General features: G+C 37.0%; 1 protein-coding gene across 1 annotated transcript in view; it reads right to left on the reverse strand.

Moving 5' to 3' along the window:
* Positions 1–23,409, reverse strand: part of CWC27 (CWC27 spliceosome associated cyclophilin) — a 128,905-nt gene that overhangs the window by 38,250 nt on the left and 67,246 nt on the right. The window contains exon 11 of the mRNA XM_075739432.1: positions 1,753–1,850. Within this exon, the coding sequence (XP_075595547.1) occupies positions 1,753–1,850 (98 nt within the window). The remainder of the gene's footprint in view (positions 1–1,752; positions 1,851–23,409) is intronic.

Below are 23,409 nucleotides of genomic sequence, written 5' to 3' on the forward strand. Positions count from 1 at the left end.
GATACAGCCACCTACTATAATGTTTTCCCTGAGATCTCCCAAGGTAAACATATTTTGTTTATCTTGACCTGGCTTTTAACTTCTATGAACAGACTCAGCACAAAACTATCCTATCAAAGAAAAAAAGGAACACTTTTCTTCCAATTTAAACTGAATCAGATCAGTAAAATCTCCAACATGGACTAGCGGAAGGAAAGAGAGTGAGCCACTCAGCTCTTCACTTTAACAACTGCGTAGAAAAATCCAACCTTAGCACTTAAGTTTGCATTTTTCTTTTTCTTTCATCTTCCCCTTCCCTGTCTCATATATTTTTTTAGTCTGCAAATTTAATAAAGGTAATCTGTTGTTTTCTGCAGATCACTAATAAACAGATTCCCAGGAATCCTCCTTTCCAGTCTGATTACAAACAATTCTCTTAAAGCATTTTGTTAATGTCTCTGGGACTTGTTTAGTCAACTCCCTAATATGCTTCAGTGAATGCCATCAAGTTAAAATTATTTTAATGCACCTAATTTATCCAAGTAGTCTCTAGTTGCTTGTTCTGTACTTGTGTGCTTCCTTCAATGTCACCGATCATATGTAACCATATGATCAAAGTTGACCACTATGCTAAAGACAGAGCAAAAAGAAGGATTCAAGCTTATTTCCTCTTTGTTTAGCCAAAGACAACCAACTCTCTCCTTGCTCATTTGTCTCCTCTTACTGTATTTTCATTAATCATTTTGTCTTTCACCAGTTGCATCTCATTTAATGTCTTTTTAATTTTGTCTTAAATTTTAGAACATGTTCATTTTTAGAATTTTTAAATAAGGTACTCCAAGAACTTGTTGAATAGGTTCTTCCCTGCCATGTATCTTTCTCAACAGGTACTGGAACAGACCCCTTCTTGTGCTCTCACAGTAACCACAAAAAGGAAACCCAAGATTATTTTCACCATTAGCTGTTACCTACAGATTTTCAACAAGTTTCTCTCCTACCTACTATTTATTTCAAAGAAAGTAAAAAAGCCAACAACCCTGGTACATAAGCTCCCTTTTCTTGAATAAAAGGCATCCTTCAAAACTCTACGTTAGTAGTAACTATGAATATTACCAGAGTATTGCTTCAGTCTGTCACTGTAAAGGTAGATTTACTCACATTACTCCGCAACAAGTCGTCTGACTTAACTGGCACCAGAAAAGGGATAATGCTTAAGCGATAGTACTACATCTGCCATATTTGGCACTATTCAATATAATTTATCACATATGAACATAAGGACTACTCTTTACCTTTTCTCTGCTTCTGCTTGCAGTTCTTTTTTTACACAGCCAGTAACAGCATGTGTTTTCTTGCCAATGAGAGCTTATATTCATTCAGTGACTGAGCATGATTCCTTGAACTTTTTCAGAGCCACTACTTTGTAAAATTTGGTGCCAGATTTCATATACAAGTTCAAGACAGCAAACTCGTTGCCGATCAAGCTCACCTGCTATTCAAGAGAATCCCTGAGTTTTTCTAAAAATCGTGTTACACTTTCTACCACTCTTCTAAATTGTGTGTCATCTGGAAATCTTTCTGAATAATTTTATTTTTTCTTCCAGGTTTCTTAGGGTATTGAGAACTGGACCAAGAATCCACTCCAGAAATTATACTTCTATCATTTTACGGAAAACATTTATCCACATGAAACACAGGACTAAAAAAAAAAAAAAATTAAAACTGGAATGTTAACTGGAGACCTACACAACACCTGCTATAATATACTCTTACCTTCCTTCTCTTTGGGTTTTAAAGCTCTTTCTTCTTTTTTCTGCTTTGCTTCCAGCAGTTCACGTTTCAGCTGTCGTGCTTCTTTCCGTAGCTCCTCACTGCAAAGAGAAAAATATTTACAAGAATTTAATCTTCCGGGAATGTAAAACCACTCAGGAGAAACAGAATCAAAGTTAACGGGCAGTAAATCTCTCATATAAACTCAGTGATGCTAGGAACATGGCTTAAAAATCAATTAGAACCTAAAAAAGTTCATATTTTCATTAGCAGAGACAACAAAAGAACGTAACAGACGACTTATTTTAAGACCCCGTTACAAATATGTCAAGGACGTGAATAATAAAACAAAGAACCTCCATCTGTATTTTTAATTTAACATCATAATATTTAACCTTGAGAACCACACAAAGAGAATTTGAAACAGAGGCACTGCCAAATAAATATTACATATGTTATAAAATTCCATTTACTGAAGTAATAAATCTTAGCATCCTGGAATTCTCAGATGGACAGGCAATGTAGTTGTTAAGTGACAAATACATGGTATGTATGTAAGCATAAATTATTACATATGAAGATTCATTTAATTTTACAAATTTTACAGAATGATAATCAGGTGATAAGACTAGAAAGAAGAAACCAAAATTTGCAAGTCCTTGTGCCAATACCAAATGAACTATCTGTCTTCATAGAATCAGAGGTTGGAAGGGACCTCTGAAGATCAGCCAGTCCAACTCCCCTGCTCAGAGCAGGGCCAAAGTAGGTTGCTGAGAGCATTGTCCAGTCAGGTTCTGAATATCTAAAGATGGAAACTCCACAACCTTGCTTGATTCTTATCTGTAATACCATTATTCACAACACAACAGCCTTTTTTAAACAAAGACTTGGAATTGTAGGGTGATGACTTCTTTTGAACTTCATTTCATTTGTATGTGTGCACAAAAACAAACAGGTTTTTGTACAGAACACAGAAGGTCCTAATTCCTAGAGATTCCAAGTTCTCAGACTTAAGTTAGCTAGGCCTGTTATCAGAAAATGCTTAATCTGAAAAGATGCTGCCCAACTTCCTGCTTTTTAATAGATGTAAACTTTTTATTCTACTCTACTACTATTCTATTCTACTACTTCTACATACAGAACATAAATACCTATTGAATAATTTTTTTGTTTTCTGTATAATGATTTTACCATCTTAATATAGCAGATAATATACAACCTACTTCCATTCCCCTCCCCCCGTTTCCTTCCCAGTGTGACTTTATTCCACATCAAACTTGGGTATCCCTGAACAATTCTTCTATTTTGATAAGACTTCATTCTGTCTTTAATTTTCCAATTCAGTTATACAAATTAAATGAAATGCTGCATCCAGAGAGTAGTGGTCAATGGCCTAATGTCCAGATGGAGACGAGTAATGAGTGCTGTTCGTCAGGGAACCAGTACTGTACCTTTCCCAATGACACAGACAGTGGGATCCAGTGCACCCTCAGAAAATTTGCAGGTGTCGCCAAGCTGAGTAGTGTGGTTGACATGTCTGAGGGAAGGAACCCTCCCATCCAGAGGGACCTGGACAAGCTTGAGAAGTGGGCCCATGTGAACTGCATGAAGTTCAACAAGGCCAAGTTCAAGGTTCTGCACATGGATTGGGGCACTCCCAAACACAACTACGGGCTGGGCAGAGAATGGATTGAGAACAGCCCTGAGGAGAAGGACTTGGGGGTACTGGTGGATGAAAAGCTGGACATGACCTGGCAATATGTGCTCACAGCCCAGAAAGCCGTGTACTGGACTGCATCAAAAGAAGTGTGACCAGCACATCAAGGGAGGGGATTCTGCCCCTCTACTCCGCTCTTGTGAGACCTCCACCTGGAGTACTGCATCCAGCTCTGGGGTCTGCAGTACAAGAGAGACATGGAGCTGTTGGAGTGAGTCCAGAGGAGGGCCCTGAAGATAATGAGAGGGCTGGAGCACCTCTCCTATAAGGAAAGGCTGAGAGATTTGGGATTGGTCAGCCTGGAGAAGGCTCCGGGGAGACCTTATTGCAGCCCTTCAGTACTTAAAGTGGGCTTTTAAGAAAGATGGGGACAGACTTTTTAGTAGGGCCTGTAGCGAGAGAACAAGGCGTAATGGTTTTAAACTGAAACAGGGTAGACCAGGCTAGTTATAAGGAAGAAATTGTTTACAATGAGAGTGGTGAAATACTGGAAGATGTTGCCCAGAGAGGCTGTAGATTCCCCATCTGTGGAATCATAGAATGGTTTGGGTTGGAAGGGACCTCAAAGATCATCTAGTTCCACCCCCCCTGCCATGGGCAGGGACACCCTCCACTAGACCAGGTTGCCCAAAGCCCCACCCAACCTGGCCTTGAACACTTCCAGGGATGGGGCCTCCACAACCTCTCTGGGCAACCTGTTCTAGTGCCTCACCATCCTCACAGTAAAGAATTTCTTCCTAACATGGTATCAGGTTTGTGTGGCAAGGTTTTGGTAGCGGGGGGGGTGGGGGTGGGGGGGGTGAGGGCTACAGTAGTGGCTTCTGTGAGAAGCTGCTAGAAGCCTCCCCTGAGTCAATGCCAGCCACCTCCAAGATGGACCTGCCACTGGCCAAGGCTGGGCTAATCAGAGACAGTGGTAGCACCTCTGGGATAACATACCTAAGACAGAAAAAAAAACCTAGCGGCAGTTTTTGCAGCCAGAGGAGTGAGAAGATATAAGAACATCTGCAGACACCAAGGTCAGTGCAGAAGGAGGGGCAGGAGGTGCTCCAGGCACCAGAGCAGAGATTCCCCTGCAGCCCACGATGAAGACCATAGCGAGGCAGGCTGTCCCTCTGCAGCCCATGGAGGAAGGACGATGGGAACCAGAGATTCCACCTGCAGCCCATGGAGGACCCCACACTGGAGCAGGCTAAGAGACCTGAAGGAGGCTGTGACCCTGTGGGAAGCCTGCACTGGAGCCTTTTCTGATATTCCCCCTTCTGCCCCTTGGGATACCTGCAGAACATACAATTCTTGGAATGGACAGCAAATTCCCCCATTTGGCATGCAGATCTAAGACCTTCCTATGGTTCAAGAATCTTATTTTTCTCTGGATTACATTACTGTTCATCTCTGGCACTGCAAAATTTTTACAACTGTAAAAATGAGAATGAAAATTATGGGTTTGGAATATGCACTGTGTCTTTCTGCCAGCCTGGTTTTGCTGTAGGAGTCAGATGTATGTCTGTCTATCTTCTGCAAATGGTACATCACAGTTGTATCTCAAATAACATGATGATATAAAAATGGTGGAAGACGTATTCAGCAGGTCTTGACACTGGAAACTTATAAACGAAATATTTTAATATAGCTTCTGGGCCCTATACAGACACCTGTGCTAACGCTAATAGTTAATTCTGGTTTTGACTTTAACAGTACTTGGTATATTATAAATTGCAAATAGTACCATAACACTTTGTTTAAAAAAAACTCCTGCACTGAAAGAGTTTATGGATGAATTGCCTGTATTTATATATTTTATCTAGGCCTAGTGAGAGATTTCAATGCTGAAATCTAATAGACTGTATGGGCAACCATTACTGTCTTTCAATTTCCATAAACCTGAGTGTAAATAAGTCGATCATATAATTAAAGCATCAGATAACTGGCACTCTATTTTAATGTAATTATGCATATTTGACTACAAACTACACTGTATGTCAGCAGTCTCAGTACTCAGCAATGAACTCTCAAAGGCTGCGACTGATGAAGAAAGTTACCATTTTACTCTGTTGGGAGAAGCTTAGCAAAACAGCAGGGCCTGCAGACTGAGCATGAAGTATAAACTTGTGCAAAAAGAAGAAAGATATTAAGGAAAAAGCAGTATATTTCATTACAGCAGCTGAGACAGATGGAGAGAGAAAAAACCCCACAGGTTTCAGGGCACATGAACTCTTCTTCAGCTAGTTTATTTTTCTTCCACAGTTTGCCTAATAAAAGGTTTTAGCTTTCCCTACAAACTTTCTTCACTTACATTGTTCAGCCACCAGTTACACTGCCAGAAACTGCAGATGTATGCATTAGGGCATGTATAGAACCATATATCATAGTTTTAGCTTAAGGCTGATTTTATGTACTAGCTGTACTTTTATGTTCACAGCAGATTCTGGAACAGATAGGAGAACTTAAATTTTCCCAATGTAAGAGAAGAGCCTAACTTTGGCTAATGTAAGATAGGCAACACTGTTAAACTAAAACAGATAAACAAAAACTGGAGGAGACTGCCAGCGTCTCTCATCCACATCAATGGTTTACCTATCTGGATTGCAAATGCCTCAGTTAATGTTTGATAGAAAGGCATTTTCCTTTTTTTTCTTTTTTTGTAATAGCACACCACATTGGTCATTCACAGCTGTTGTAATTAAGAGGTTCTCATCCTCCTCTGTCACTTTCAAATGATGGCTTGCAGGATGAATTCTTGTTTTAGTTCCTTACCGCATGATCCTATGACTGTTAAGTTTCACTCTATTTGTATCATTCAAGCTTTTGAGATCATCCAATTTTCCATTACAATATTCAAAGTTATTCCTATCTCATTAGTATTATTTTCCAAGTTTGTGCTATCTACAACCTTCATTCAAACTTTGGGTTTTTTTTACATATTTAAAGTTTTACTGAAAACTTGAAGTAAGAACTATCCTAATAAATGTGACCCAAAAAAATAGCTGCTCTTTCAACATAATTTATGTTCTCCTTCAACCAACTTCTTACCTGTTTTACAGAACTTGTTCTATACTTCCCTCTCCTTCATTTCTTCCTGATTAATCCAGGGTAAGTTCTATCATATACATACAGCCTAGTTGCTTTTGCTCAGGAAATAGCTGAGTTTAGCAGAATCTGTTTTAGTACACCAATTCAATATATTTTTCTATTAGCCAGTAATTGTTGTCTTTAATTATTCTTACTTTCAAATCAAGAAAACTGTGTTATCTTTTTTACCATCTTAGAGGAAGCAAACCAAATCATTCTGAAAATTCGGAAGGGTGGTTTCACCAGGTAAGTCAGACAAGTTCTAATGTCTTAGGTAAAAGTACTAAATGCTTTAGAAGTAACATGGATGCTTTCTGTAAAACAAAGAGAGTATTAGATACAATGCAAAGCTCACAAAAAAAGGACCAAAAAACCAAGAAATTTAACAGTGTGACTAAACAAGGTTTAAGAGATTATGCGAACCAAATAATTCTGTATTTGTAAACCTAAAAAAGCTAGGGCTGTAACAATAGATTGTAGAAGGTCGTATCTTAGAAGATGTATAAAGGGGCTATGACGAGTTTTAAAGAGGAAACAGCTGATGGTATTAATGCTATAATGATTGAATTAACTAAAACAAGAAAACATAAAAAAAGGAAGAGGTCATTAAGTCACATGGGATTAAAGGGAATAATAAAGTAAAACAAAACCGCTGCTGATAAATGATTGATTTGTGTCAGCTTTCTCAAAAGAAGATGCTTGGGAGATAACTCTCTAAGAACCTGATCTGATCTGGACATAAAGATGAGACAAGACCAGAGAGAGAGAGGTGTCAGAAGAAGTGATATCCACCAATTAAGGTGTGATAAAGCTTCAGAGTACATCCTCTGGAAGGAACTCAGTAATGGCTGTCCCACTAACTCACCTTAAAAACAATGTTGTATCAGATGACCAGATAGTAACAAGCACTGTACCTTTAGAACAAAAGGCATGACCAAGGAAAGCCCAGTGAACCTCATCGCAGCTTCTGGTGAGTACTTTTAAGTAACTAATAAAATAAACACCACCTTGAAGAGTGAGTCTCTATGTTGTCTCACAAATTTAGTAGTTTCATTCCAATGTGTTGGTGGAGGTGTGGATGAACAGAGTAATGGACAACAAGATTTTAGATACTCAAAAAGCCTTTACAATGAGCCTTTTAAAAAAGAGAAAGCAAATGGTGAGAAATGGACTGAAAACCAAGTACACGGTTAAAAAAAACAGGCAAACTGAGACAAGAATAAGCAATTACCTTTCAATATAACAAAGTTAATACTTCAAGTTACACACTCTGAAAAAACTGAGTGAGGAACGTGATGATAACGTTTCCAGAAGATCCAAAACCAGGAGCTCAGTCAAGCCCAGACAAAATAAGGTGATTTTTTATGGTTTTAACTCAGTGTCGTGGGTTGACCCTGGCTGAGGGCCAGGTGCCCACCAGAGCCACTCTATCACTCCCCTCCTTCTCTAGACAGGGGAGAAAAGGTACAATGAAAGAAAACTTACAGGTCGAGATAAGGACAGGGAGAGATCATTCTCTAATTATCATCACGAGCAAAACAGACCGAACTTAGAGAGGGAATTCATCTTATTTATTACTAAGCAAAACAGAGTAGAGGAATGAGAAATAAAGCCAAATCTTAAAAACACCTCCCCCCACCCCTCCCATCTTCCCAGGCTCAACTTCACTCCCGGCTTCAACCTCCACCCCCCTCAGTGGCACAGGGGGATGGGGAATGGGGGTTACGGTCAGTTCATCACGCGGTGTTTCTGCCGCTTCTTCATCCTCAGGGGGAGGACTCATTGTTCCCCCGCTCCAGCGTGGGGTCCCTCTCACGGGAGACAGTCCTTCACGGCCTTCTCCAACGTGAGTCTCCTCCACGGGGTGCAGACCTTCAGGAGCAAACTGCTCCAGCGTGGGTCCCCCACGGGGTCACAAGTCCTGTCAGCAAACCTGCTCTGGCGTGGGCTCCTCTCTCCACGGGTCCACAGGTCCTGCCAGGAGCTTGCTCCAGTGTGGGCTTCCCATGGGGCCACAGCCTCCTTCAGGTGTCTCCACCTGCTCTGGCGTGGGGTCCTCCACGGGCTGCAGGTGGAATCTCTACACCCCCTCATCCTCCCTCCATGGGCTGCAGGGGGACAGCCTGCCTCACCATGGTCTTCACCATGGGCTGCAGGGGAATCTTGCTCCGGCACCTGGAGCACCTCCTCCCCCTCCTTCTTCACTGACCTTGGTGTCTGCAGATGTTCTTACATCTTCTCCCTCCTCTCTCTGGCTGCAAAAGCGCTAACTGTTTTTTGTCTTTCTTAAATAAGTTATCACAGAGGCGCTGATTGGCTTGGCCTTGGCCAGTGGCGGGTCCGTCTTGGAGCCGGCTGGCATTGGCTCTATCAGACACAGGGGAAGCTTCTAGCAGCTTCTCACAGAAGCCGCCACCCCTGTAGCCCCCCCGCTACCAAAACCTTGCCACGCAAAACCAACACACTCAGGAATGGAGAATGGAACAAATGGCAGAGTCAGATTCTCAGAAATTCTGGTTAAATTCTCTTACAAAATTGAAAGAGATTCTGCAGAGGGAAATCCTTGTATGCCTTACACAGCTCTCCAGTAACAGAATGAGTTCATGAAAAGCCTCTGAACTTTACTAATGGCAGCTCAATGAAGACCTCTACTAATATGTAGTTGTGGAAAACAACATAAAATGTACAGTTATTAAGGACAATAATACAAAAGCATTATAGTAGCACTACAAGAGACAGACAATATTGCTCAATTTAGACTACTGTAAAAGAAACTGGATATCCCATGTCAAAACAGCCAACACAGTAATACAGGAAACTCCAGAAAGGATGACAAAGATTATTCCCACCATGAAAAATTGCCCCTGACATAAAGATGGAGAAAAATGGAACTATTCATTTCAGAAAGAAAATGAAACAGAGGAAACATGAAAAAGGGTAGGAAAACCACAAATACTGCAAACTTCTAATATCTGAGTCAAGGAGACAGTGAGTAAAATCTCAGTAATTTAGAAAAAAAAAAAAGATAAAATACTTTTCACTCTTCAGATGAGACCACACAATTCTTTTGTGGACTACTTCTTTGGAGTAAAAACTTTCACATTATTGAAAGTATCTCAGACATTTCTATGAAAACCAGGAACATCTATTTAGAACAATTAACACTAGAAATGAGTTTCAGAAGAAACAGGAGACTTCATTCCTTGGGGCCTTCTAATTATAAATCAGCTTATGTGTATTGCTGATGGATTCCTCTCCCACTTCTCTGAGGCAAATTGTACTGGCCACTGGGCAGTCAATTACACTTGCAGATTCCTACAACATCAACGTCAGCAAAGACGCTCAGGACAGCAGCATATGCCTAATGGAGGTTTTCCTCTCCAAGTCTCACTCTGATTCTCCATTTTATGAAAAATGTCATCAGTGCTCACTCTTACTAAGTACCAAAATATTTATATCAGCATCAGAGCCTTCAAAAGAAAATAATGCGAGGATTGATGGAAATAGCTTTCTATATACTCTATTAACACTGGTATACCATAGGACATTTTAAATATCTAAATGGAGAGATTAAACTAAGAGCACAATATATGCCAATTACATATCACTGTTTCTTGGAAATTGGATAAAACACTTGCTCTGAGTTTTGCCTGCTGTTTCCCAACATCTGATAAAAATTTATAACAGATGGAAATGATTGCAAAGCGAATAGCACTCCCTTCATGTTCTTCACTCTGCTGATTTAATCACAAACACGCTGAATCTGATAGTAATGAAACAATAGACTTGATGAGATCACCAAATGGCTTCCATAAAAAACCTATCAAACACTGTAAAATATAGTCACCACAGACATACAGAATCCTTTTCTGACCTGCCATATCACCTGTCTATACAAAATAGTAAATTCTGTCATAGGAGCAGTCTTAAACAAAACAAATAGTCAACTTTACTTGATTTGTAATTATATTGAAAAGCCAGATTCAAAAAAGACAATCTTGCCAAAAATGTTTCATTGAGTTAGCTGGCTCAGACATTTCTAGATTTTAGCATCCTTCCCTGTTACAAAATGGCAACATTATTCCCAAATGAGTCTGCTCTGCAGTCTCTATATAGTGCATATTTTAAACAAACAAATCATATTCAAATGCTCTGCTACTGCAAACCACAACTGAACTCTGAGTACACAGTAGTTAGTGGTTCTAATAACGTGAAAAAAAAAAAAAGGATCAAAGTTAAGCACGTGCTGAGGTGTTTGCAGGATCAATGTCAAATTGTCTGAAAGATCAGCTAAACATTCCACTCAATCTACCTATTGTATTCGTCCACAAGCAAGTACAGAATCCCTTTTTTACTAAGACTCAAAATGAGCAGGTCTCTGAAGAGAAACAAAATAACTTAATTCTTCTAAAACCTCAACATTACATAAAATTGCTTTTCTATACATAAAAATGTCATCAACTTAATGTCAGTTTAAAGACTGATTTGCAGAATGTTTCAAGTCTAGAAGCAATCACTGAGCCTCACTCAAGGCTAACAAAAACCTCCTCTTTCCAATAGTACTATGTGAGCCTTAAAGGATTCAACAGGGTGATTCATCCAGCTTGAGGATCCTTCCTGGCTGCCCGCTCTTCTAGGGGCTCCTCTGATCCAGACAAGAGAGAGCAGACTGGAAAGAATTTTTCTGGCAGCAAGAAAAAAACCTAGCTGGAGCACTGCCTTTCCCAAGCCCTCTTATGTCACATGAAGGGACCACATGTAAGTGATGCAACAGGGGAGGGATGCAGGACTCTGGGAAGTCAAAAGCCAGAATTTCCACTGTCAGAACAATTTCTCTTGTTTACATCATACTTCTTGTTCAGGTATGAGGGACTCCTGAAGTCAGAGAGTACTAGGTAGGGCTGGATGAGAAGCTCTGATAGCAGCATCCTGCTCCTTGTTTCCTTTTTCCTGTTTAAGGCAGAAAACACAGGCATAAACAGTAAATATAGCACTTCAGGGAACTGATCTTCAGAGACACACTGTACAATGCATTCACAATAAGCCAAGTAGTATTTCGAAAATTCTCTATCTCTGGAAAAACTACGTAGCTCACTCACCATTCAAGCACCATAGCTCACTCTACAACTGCTTCTGTATCAGAACACAAGGGTGGTTAAGAGGACCTTTTAAGAAGCCCTTGCCTTATTTTTGTGATCCCCTCTATCTAAATATGCTGACAGATGGAGCAGACCACTTTCAATTGGGATTTCAGTGAGAACAGGCCATCAATTCCCTCTGGCTATCCAGTGAAAGAAGAGATCCCTTATCTCTCAGCACTTTCAAAATTTGTTCCTGATTCAGAATCCAGACATTAGAGACAAGATGTGACTAGAGATGCTGGATATAGGCATTTCATATGGAACATGAATTAGAATGTAAATAGAGATTTGAGTAAGCCTGAAAATTATATCCAAACAAATACAGGACAGAAATGTCTTCAACAGAATGTAAACTAAAACTACAGGTGTTATTCACTATTTTTCATATGACAAGGACTTGCAGGTATAAAATGAAACTGCAAGACAGCACTTCTAAAATAAAAAACAGGAAATATTGTCCACACTGCTTACAACTAAAGAACCATGTATTGCCACAAGACATCATGTAGACCAAAAGCATAAATAGGTTCAAAGCAGCCAGATCTATTCACAGAAGAAAAATACACCAGAGCATTAAGTACAACAGGCCAAATGAACTTTCTGACTAAATAAGCCTTAAACTTGAGAATGGTGGAAACAGGAAAAGTTCCCCAGTGGTATCTTAGAACTATTCTGCTTCTGGCTACTGTCAGAGACAGGTTATTTGGCTAAATGGATCTTTGATCTAATCCAGCATAGTTTATTCTTAAATCAATTATGACTTCTAAAAAAGTGACATTTATTACTTTGACTTAGCAGCACATAAGCATGGAGTGGTATTTTCCATACTGGAGAGGTCCACGTCTAAAGGTGCACAAATATTTTTGAGGGTTTTTTGCTTGATATTTGGATGAAATATCTCTTATGTAAAAATATTCCTCAGAGAAAGTGATCTGTCATTTTCTGGTTTTGAATGGAGGGAAAGTAAGCTTTTTCACAGCTCTAAGAAAGATCATCCTCTTTTTCTTATGTAACTGTAATAAAAGCTTGATAAAACTTTGAAAGAAACAACTGTGAGATACATAAAGGTAAAACAAAAAGAAAAAAGTTTCTAATTTTTGTGTAATGCATGCATAGTTAAATAAGGAAAGATTACAATAATCTTTAGATGGATTTTGAAATACAACCAAATCCCAAGTCTGTATTTAGGACCTGAGTGAACTTCTTCCATATTGAACAGTTAACACATGACCATTAAGCCACAGCTGATAACAGAGTTATCCAGCAAATGCCTGAAGACTATAGAATTAATTACACTGGTGTATGCACAATCAGAAAAAACTCCCTCAGCTTCCCACAGTGTGATCAAGCATGTCTTTCGGTGTGCCTAGTATATTCTGTGCATCTGATTTTTTTATTTCAACTATGAAACTAGTCACAAAAATCACCAACAAATTAGCTTCAGAGTAAGACTACTAAAAAGAATTCAGCAAATTAAAGTGATAGTTCCTACAGCAACTATTAAAATCTGTGAAGTCTGTAAAGAACAAAAAGTAAAGTCCATTAACTCTGAGTTACACAAGCATAATCTAGGTTATTTCACAGAAGAGTATTTGAGCTGATCTGCCGCTTACCCCAGATGGATTTCGCATTCTTATGAACCAGCTCCATCTCTAATCTCTTCCCTTTACCCATTCCCTTCTCACATGAAGAAAGAATGGCTCCAAAATGCCTCTTCCATTATTATCCCACATCTGTACATCTATTAAGCATGGACTGTATGTGAGCCAGAAAAAACATTTTGAGACCGCTTTAGACTGAATAAAAAGTATTTTTAAATTAAGCTAAACCAAGTCTCAAAAATTCAAATCAAATAGCAAAGATGTTTTATTTTTGCAGTAGATCTCAAACTGGACCTGAATCATATGATGTAATAAAACTCCACTTCAGATGATCATCTCCCCCCCAGATGTAATTGAAAACATTTATGCTGCTTAAAAAAGCAAAGCAGGTAATTGACCAATAATGAATATTATTTATATCAAATCTATTTTATTATGCTCAATGTATTTTTTTTATTCAAGTAGCCATTACATAGAGATAACAGATTGGCATAATTAACCAAGTTAATTATTTCTGTAATAAGTACAGCCTCCAATCCTGCAATTTTGTACTTTGCTTTAAATGCAAATAATTCCACTGTGTTATTCAAAGTACCATTTAATTTATTATACCTGTTTCCCAAAACAAATAAAAAGCTAAAAAAAATTTGGCAAGACTATTAATCGTATATTATACGACTCAAAATGCTGAGGTTGAAACACTTCCAAACAATTACCTGTAAACGTGCAAGTAAAGTTAAACTTAGATTTGAGCATTTGTAAGACAGGTGCTAGTTGACATGCATTTTATACCATCTACAATTTTATACATCTACAATACAATTTTATACCATCTACAAAAGTATCTGCAATTTTCATCTTTTTAGGTTTCAATTCATTTTTTGTCCTTATTAGTTTATTTTTTTATAAAGCAGTTGTCTAAATTTTATATTTAAGCTGATATAAAGAATATTTTTAGATTTAGTATCACCAGAACAGTTCTTGTAACAATGCCACCACTGACATTAATTTGATCAGTGTCGTAGAGGGCATTTATTTGTCAAATATAAACATTTTTTAATGTAAGTAAAGTAATATTTTTATCATGCGTAAATCTAGTATTTCATTAAAAAAATCTTCTGAATAATGCAACTGCTTTACTATTGCTTAAATAATATACTACATAATAAACCTCATATACTATCAGCACCCTACATAATACTCCTCATACACTATCAACATTTTAACATGTTTTACACTCTATAAAGTAACACAAATTATTTTTACTACAGATGAGTTCCATTAAACAGACAAGAAAACAAGTTCAGCTGTAATGCTAATGAAATATTTCTATGACCTACTGAATACAGTGTTCATTTGGGTTAAGAAACAAAAAGTTAGTAACTAGACTAGTGCATCCCTACCTGTGGAACACAATAGGCGCATGGCATCATAAACAACATTTTCAACAGTGTTTTTAATTAATTAATTTAATTAAATATGTAATGTTAAGGGTGAACTTTGTTTTGTGAGAAATTCTCAGAGTTGATATGAGTCTATTCGTACAAAGAGCTCTCAGCATCAAACTACACATTATCTCTAAGCTGCTTTGAATTTATATCAATTTAATCAGCTACAATATTAAAGTATTCAAGCTATCTGTACCGAAATTTTAGCCTAAACGTATTTTATATCTGTAATATCCTAGCATTTTCCGCAAACCACTTAATCTCATTCTTCTTAAAAAAGATGTCAGATATAAATGGAAGGATACAGCTGTATGCCCAAGAGTTCACATGCTAAAAAGTTAAATGCAAAGAAAGTGGGTAAGACTAAGTGAAAGGATGGCAATCATTTGACTTGAAGAAGACAAATTCATGGATTTAAGAAATACTTCAGAGTTAGTGAGAGTACTGAGAAGAACGGAAGTTTATTCTTGAAGTTAACAAGTAAATATTAGATGATATTCAGAGAGGGAGTTTGTTGTTGCTTTTTTTTTATAAAAAGAAAAACTTAAAACATATGTGGCAGATGGCCCCAGTTAGGAGGCTGCAAAAGGAGAGCAGGGGATTCAGCACATACTTTATTAACTCAATTTTCTTTTCAGCTTTGCAGTTCACCTTTAAAATAAAAGCTTAGATTCTGCTGAAAACAGCAAAATTTGTGGAAAATCCATAGGGAGGCTCCAAATCCTTGGGATTTGTGGATTTTCTGTTTGAACAGATTTTTATTGTTCCTGTTGATTGCCCTAACACTCACTTTCAGGCACCAGGCAGCTTGAGTTATGCTATCTGTGGGCATTTAAACAGTACCAGCAGGTAGCTAAATTTTCCAAACTCATTTTTCCTAGAAGGTACAATGCCAAATAACTGTTTGGAGAGACATGAAAATGTAAAAAGAATGATCTTATCAGTTTTGTTAATTTAACTTGGTTTAATAATTGCCACTGACTTGTTTGATATATTAAGTTATAAAAATATTTTTATATGGACTGACACCTCTATTTTCATTCTTTTTATTATTGCCTGGTCACATACTATAGGAAAAATGGCTCTGTCTGGGCTAAATGCCCAGAACATTTGAAGCATCTCACACTGAAACAATAGTGGTCTTTGTTGGACACCATCTGCTAGCAGAATTTTTTTTAAAAAAATCATTGTGTGTCTGCTAATACGGATGCATTGCACTTCCACTAACAGAATTACATTTACGCTCAGACTAAATACTATTAATGTAAAAAGTGTTTCATTTCACACTATGACTGAGCTGAAGTTATACTGATGCAACACATGAGATAAGCTTGTTCCATGTGGCCAGATTACTTCAAAAATACTTGATTTTGTTCTTTTGGTTTTTATACAGTATGCCATGCTTTTAGTACCACAAATCTTACCTTTCAGTGATCATCTGTGTTTTGAATTTGTTGATACTGCTCATCATTCTGTGTTTCTTCACTAGCTATTAGAGATGGGAGAACCGACTTGACTAAATTATGAATCACAGTAAACAGCACATTAATAAAATCTGCAGACAGTAAATAGTTGTTATCTCCAGTAAGAAAACAGAAATGTATTAACAGCCTTATAAAAATTAAAATATGGGCAGAAATTAACTCTGTCTTGAAAAGTGCAAGAAAAAACATCTGGGAAAGAGTTAAAAGTACAGATAATAATTGAGAAGAACTAAGTAGTAACATGAAACCCACAGATGATGCAAACAAACCTAATTAAAGCCAGTGTTGTGGCTATATTCACAGTTCCCTTTAAAAAATTTTGTGGAATTAATATTCTGGTCAAAACAGTCCTGGCTGAAATTTGACTGTGAAGAATGACATGACAAATGTTAAACTGATTCTGCAACAGCTAAAAAGGGATACTTCAAACTTTGTAGCAAATTATTTTTAAAACTGGAGGAAGAAAATGTGAAAGATCTACCAGGTTACTTAGTTTAGCTGCTTCCTCATTTCTACAAGACACATACCAGTTTTTGGTACTCTTAGTTTAAATATCTGAAACAATCATTTGCTTCTGATTAATAATTTGGAAAATATTTCTGATACCCAGTTCAAATATTCTGATTCCCCCTTCCTTTCAGCATTCTGAAACTTTTCTGTTCTTACTCTTTGAAAACTCCCATAAGTAACATGCTATTTGACACCCTCAGACATGAACTAAAGCTTAAGAAGTGACCTTGTGTGCCATGACCACTTATAAGTGCATATACAGTCAGGCAATCACAAGTACAAAATAAAGCATATTAGCTTAAAATTATATTGTCAATTGCAGCTACTTGAAGTAATTTATCTTGGAGTTGCACCATATCAGTTCAATTCTTAACATTTTTGGTAAGCCAAGCCATACAGAATGTGCTTAAGACTACATTCAATTGTATTTCTAAACTGAACGGCATCCAAGAGATGCAAAAAAGATGCATAAGTACTTTCCAAACAGATTTTTAGACAGATAACTACTCAAAATGCATTAAAAAACTCAAATGGATAACTGGTTCCTTTTGAGGTTTCCTTATCCCTTAGCAGGTACTGCACTTTTCAAAAAAGAAAAAAGAAATAAATAATGCAGTTTGTAAAGAAAAGCTAGATAGCTATTTTCATGAGGTTATAAAGCAATTAATATTTCTAGTGAATAAAAAGAGAAGTTTCATGATCTACAATTTTGTGTGGTTATGACCATTGGAAGACTAAACCAGTAACAAAACATATCTGTAGGTCTAGTACTCTGCAAGTAGCTGATTACTATTTTATATAAATGCCTTCCAAAACATACTACTAAATGAGTTTACCATTTATGCCATCACATCCTTAAAAGTCTGACTTGCAAGACAAGGTTGGTGTCACATTTCATACAATTAAGGTGAGGAAAACAGTGTTCATGGTACTTTGAAGTAATGTATTTATAAACAGACTTCAGGCCTGTAACTGTTTCACCACTAAAATATTATACATATTTTTAAGTGTCCTGCATAAAAGAATAATCTCACTTGCATATCTGTTCTCAGAAATGACCAAACAGTCATGAACCATAGCACATTTTGTTTAAGCTAAGCCTTACAAGAACAAAACATATAAAGGAAAGAAAAATAATGATTTATATTACTGACATTTATATGGTAGGAAATTTCACAATTAGTAACGCCAAACTCTGTTAAACAAAATTTTAATGACAAAGCAAGCAATGCATGCAGAAACTTTCTTGTAACTCAGAACTTTCCAAAGAATTTCTGTACTTCAGAATCTTGCTCAACAAGGGATTTACACAACAGCCAATACTGTTTTCAAGTGATACAGTAAAGCGACTACTATAATAGAAAGCACTAATAGGAAATCTCCCAGTTAAAGCCTGGCAGTATTTTTCTTTAAAAATGTGTTTAATACAAGCCCTTAAAAACCAACAATAGTTTATGGGATTTTGGTATGCATATCATGATCAAAGTATTCCCAAAACCATAAAAACATGGAACTACTAATTGCATGTCAAGAGCATTTTTAAAGTATGCTCCATGTAGAAAGTGTATATAGAAAATAAAGAAAAATTGAACTGCGAAGTTACATGGAAGATGCTGTGCTGACGTGTTTATGTCCCACAGCTGCATAAATCCATCTTTTACTAGGCTACCTCCACCTGCTCTTGGGTTTTTGTTTTGTTTTTAAAGTTTGTTCACAAGTTATTTTGCAGGCTTTCTCTCCTGAAAAATGCATTTTTTCCTGATAATGAACCCTGCACTAGGCTGGCTGCTAGCCAGCTACTTTCATGCCCTCTTTCTGTAGGTATTTAACATCAGTTTTGTGTAGCTCAGATGCAGAAAAAGAACTATCCTGTTTTCCTCACAAGACTAGCACTGATTGTCTGGTCTTTAACAGCATTGTTTGATTGCCCTGTCTTCTGCGTCAGTGCAACTGCAAGAATCTGCCCACCTTTTCTGTCTCACTGTGTTACTAGATAAGAAAAACATCAACCAGACCACTTTTTACATAAATATTTAAGAGCCTAAAAAAACCATGAAAAAAACAAATATTGCATCAATCTAGTTCTAGCATGTATTTTAGGTACAAAAGTGTTTGATACTTACTTGGTTATCCATCACAGTCAAGTATTAATGTGTTTGACATCACTTTTGGCTTGTGGTTCATTAGTTCCAGTAGTTACTCTTGCAATAGTTTTTCCTGCCTTTCTATCAGTTATTTTTCTCTTCAGACTGTTCTACTACCTACTTTTTCCTTTTAATAATTTACCCTTATGCAAACTATTGCCAAATATTGTCTTTTGTATATTGCCTTATCTTTCTTGCAAGAAGATTAAGCACTTATTCCAAAGAATGGTGCAATCTTAAATCTACGAATTAATTTGTGGTGTGGTATAAAATATAAGAAAATAAAGAGAATGCATTCATTTAACATTTATGATTGGTATATGAGATACTGAAGAGCCATATTGCTTATACTTTTATCAATGTCTTTACTAAAACTACTTTAAAGGTTAAAAAGAAGCATTAATTCCTTAAGAAAATTTTTTTCCACAACTAGTTTAAGAAAACAGCAGCATCAGTAGTGAGTCCTCCTGAAGTACAGCCCAGCCCTTCTCTTGCCAGGCTTCACATCTGCCATTCCTACCCACCCCTGACACTAAGCAGATATGCCAGAACCCTGTAACAAATGAAAGTAATTTCTTTGACATTCTGGAGAAAGCAGAACTGTTTAAGAAGCTAAGGCAAAATTAATAAAAACTTTTAATAGAAGTATACTTAAATATAATTTCTTAGCTACATTTTATAAAGTATAGAATTAGAAAAAGCAGCAGTCTTCTGATTACTTCTGCATTTTCCTGCAGTTCACGATATTCAGCATTTTCTAGATACAGGATCTGATACTAACAGAGAACACTGCCTTAAAAATTTAGGTGGTAAGCTTCTCTAGCAAGCAAAATAAAGTAGTGAGGGCTAAACCAGGAACAGATTTCATATAAATCTCAGTAAAATAAAGTACCAGATCTATCAAAAACCCAAACAAACTAGAGAATTAATGCATTTGGAATGCATAAGTATTTAGAATTTGGAAGCATTAAGTATTAACTGCATCTCACACTTCTGATAGTATATGGTAAGGTGCTACTTTCAGGTTCAGTACACTATTTATTCATAATCTGCTGCAGAGAAAGGGCCTAGGTTCATAGCTCTGCAGAAAAACATTCTAGAGCATTTAGGAAAGCAAAGACAAGTGGGTATATTAGAACCTGAATATATATTTAAAAAACATAAGTTTCAGAGATGCCTCCCTAAAACAGAAAATTGATTACAATTGTATTTTTAAAGTAATGAAATTTACTGCTTCTGGAGAGGACTGATGCCTTGAAGTTACAGAAGTATACAGAAACATTAGATTAAGTTTGAGAGAAGTGAAAGAACTGCAAAATGAAGTTTACACTAAGTCATGATTAAAATCTTGTCTTCCTTTGCATTAAAAAGGACAACAGACAAAATGAGAAAATAATGTTAGTTCTTACTCTTTTTCTTCCCAAGGATGTGCTAACTGGTATTACGGAAACATACAGAGACTGCCTTGGGTATAGGTAATACAAACTACTAGCTCAAAATGCTGCCATGGCAGTTTTTCAGTACTCAATATTGAATATGGCAACAGCACATGTTCATTGTTGACTACAATGGTACAACAGGAGATCTATCCTACACAACTGCTGTGTTTTGACTCCAATCAGACTATATGAGCACCAGGAACATGAAAATTTGGGTTTAATACAGACAAGTAAAAAGACTCCAGGCAACTGCCTTTCATGTATCTGCTATGGCGTAAGATGATACAGTTAACCCCTTTCTCACAGGATTCCTATAACAGCTGTATATAGCTCTGTACATAAATACTTGTCAGCTCCTCCCCTAAATATTATTTTGCCTTCTCTTTTGCTGCCTCTTTTGTCTGGGTTGAAATTCCATGATAAAATCCAGAGAGAGACTAACATTTCATCCTCAAAAGCCCCCTTTGTTACTCATCCTCTGCCAAAATATACACAAAACCCCGACTGATACCACAGGTAAACAGATGTCAGTCTATAGCCACCTTCTGCCCTCCATACTTTTCCCCACTGTCTTTCCCTACTCCCACTTATCAAAGAAACAAGAAGAGATGAATTACATTACTTTCTAAAGACAATCTTATGATTTGATGCTCAGTATTTGTAAGTTGTATCTATACCTCCTAATCTTCACTTTTCTGTTTGCCCATAGCTTGGAAGTACACTAGTGAAGAATGTAACCTTTCCACGCTAACACAGAATCCAGTCTGAAATGATCTAAATCCAGTTACATATGGTGGCATCAATACCCTCACTGTTGATAATCAAAAAGACTATCAAAAGTAATGGAGAATTACTTTTTTTTTTTTAAAAAAAGCAACTTGGCTGAGCAGTTCAAGTACAGCAGAAATATTTAAACATTATTTTAAAAATTATTATCATGAGACCATCTTCCAAATGGGCAACACTATCCAGTGGCAACAAAGAATAGCAATTTGTAGTTTTATTGTTAAAAATAAGAATGACCTACCACAAGATTGGATTTTTATCTGCAAATATACACACATAAAAAGTAACTTTTTTTTCTCTCCAATATTTGTCAAATGCCTTCATATAGGAATAGAAAGAAAGAGACTTATTTCTACAGAGTTGACTATGTAAATGGAAACACCCCCCCCCGCCCCCAGTTCAAGCATGCATCACAAAAGTAAGAATATTACAGGCACCAAATTCAGTGCAACGTCAAGCTTATACTTGACAAACCTTTACGTTGGAACATTATCTGAATACAGCTCATGGTGTTAGTCTGCAATGAAACTGCTTCTGGGATAACTGGTGATCTTGCTTTCCATGCCAGTGCAAACCAAACTGGTTTATGCAGGCAAGGAGTGGTTTTAGGAGTCCTATAAAAAGATTCTAGTTGAGGAAAAAAAAAGTAATTCTAAAAAAACCTGCATAGCACAATTATTACACCGATTAGTTTTAAGAATGAAGCCATCACATTTTAGAGAGTGGTAAACACATACAGAATGCCTAAGTACCCAGGGCCTCTTGAGCCCTTGAACCTTCTTCACTTGAATCACAAGAACTAGGTTTCAAGCCACTGCAATTTTGGCTTCAATCACAACTAGTAATTAAATAGCAAAACCTGTAAACACTGATTATTGGTTTGAAGCTGTGAATGCTATCATAGATATCATCTCAATTCTTATGTTTCCCCTCCCTGTCTACTGTCCTGACTCTTTCCAGCCTTTGTGACCTACTCCACCCAGTCATCCAACCCATGTGCATCTTGCTTTGCCCAAACCCTGGCCAAACCATACTGATGGTACTTTTTCTTTACTTATTCCATCCTATTCTGCTCTATACACACTGATCTATGACATTATCAGAGATCTGGAGCAGGGGAAACATCCTCTAAGTGTAGTAAGGGTGGAGATGGTGCACAACTGTAGCACTCCCTTTAACCTTAAAATACTTACTGATTTCCTTCAGAAAATTTTTCCGAGCCCCTAAGAGAGTTAGGGGTGGAGACAGTCCTGCTATGTTGAGAAATACAGTCATCATTTTGTTTGCAAAACTATCAGTTGCACGGGTAGCTAGTTAACAGCTTGACATCCAATCAGACAGGCTAGTAGCCAGAACAAGAGAAGATGGTATATACACTCTCTCATATATACTTAACACTGGCAAATGTTTACATATTAAGTGACGGGCAGAGTAAAATCAAGGAGAAAAGATAGCAATTCATTAAACAGTACTTCCTATCTGAATAGTCTGAGTTTTAAATATGCATGGAGAACAGATTCCATAAAATATTTTGAGAATATTGCTACACATGTATTTTGACTCATGTTTCAGGGCTTTGTTTGGGTGGGTCTTGTTTTGGTTTGGTTTTGGGTGAGGTTTTTTTTTTACATTTGGTAGCAGTATTATTACAGGTATTACATATTTGTTCATGAATTATTCATAATCCATTATATCACTTGCAGGTAGTTTTTACTGCTTGGTGTCTTCTCTGTTCCTGCTCAGAAACTAAAATTGAAACTGAATTAAACTGCTATTACATATTTAATATTTTTAAGTATAGAAACAACAAACCAAAATGTTTTCTGTTCTGTTGTTCACTATATTTTGAAGTCCCAAAAATATACATTAAGGACATACAAAAACCGATTAGTTGTTAGCTGTGAAGCTGCACTGCTACTGTACAGATTAATAGTGTCTGAAGTGCTGGGATCAAAGGAAGAGTCATCTACTGGATGTAAAGGTGATTCCTTTCATTTCCACTCAAAAAAAATATTAAAAAATCAAATCTCAAACTCAGAAGTATCTCTGGTATCACAGAAATGGAAATCTGTGCTCTGACATTTTTAAAATTGCATGAATGGGATAAGGGATGTTAAATCATTTAGAACTGAACAATCTGATTTTATGGCCTAGGAAACAATAACATAACTTAAAAGCATTTTGATATGAAAATAAAATTCCATGTTGTTCTGTGTCAGCTGGTTGGGGTTTAAAAGAATGATATTCTCAATGCAACTATTAAGTTTTGCTCTTAGGATAGCAAAGTCTGGGTTTCTTCTGAATTTTTACCTGCTTCA

This window comes from Balearica regulorum, chromosome Z, assembly GCF_011004875.1.
Source record: "Balearica regulorum gibbericeps isolate bBalReg1 chromosome Z, bBalReg1.pri, whole genome shotgun sequence".
In the NCBI taxonomy this organism is placed as follows: domain Eukaryota; kingdom Metazoa; phylum Chordata; class Aves; order Gruiformes; family Gruidae; genus Balearica; species Balearica regulorum.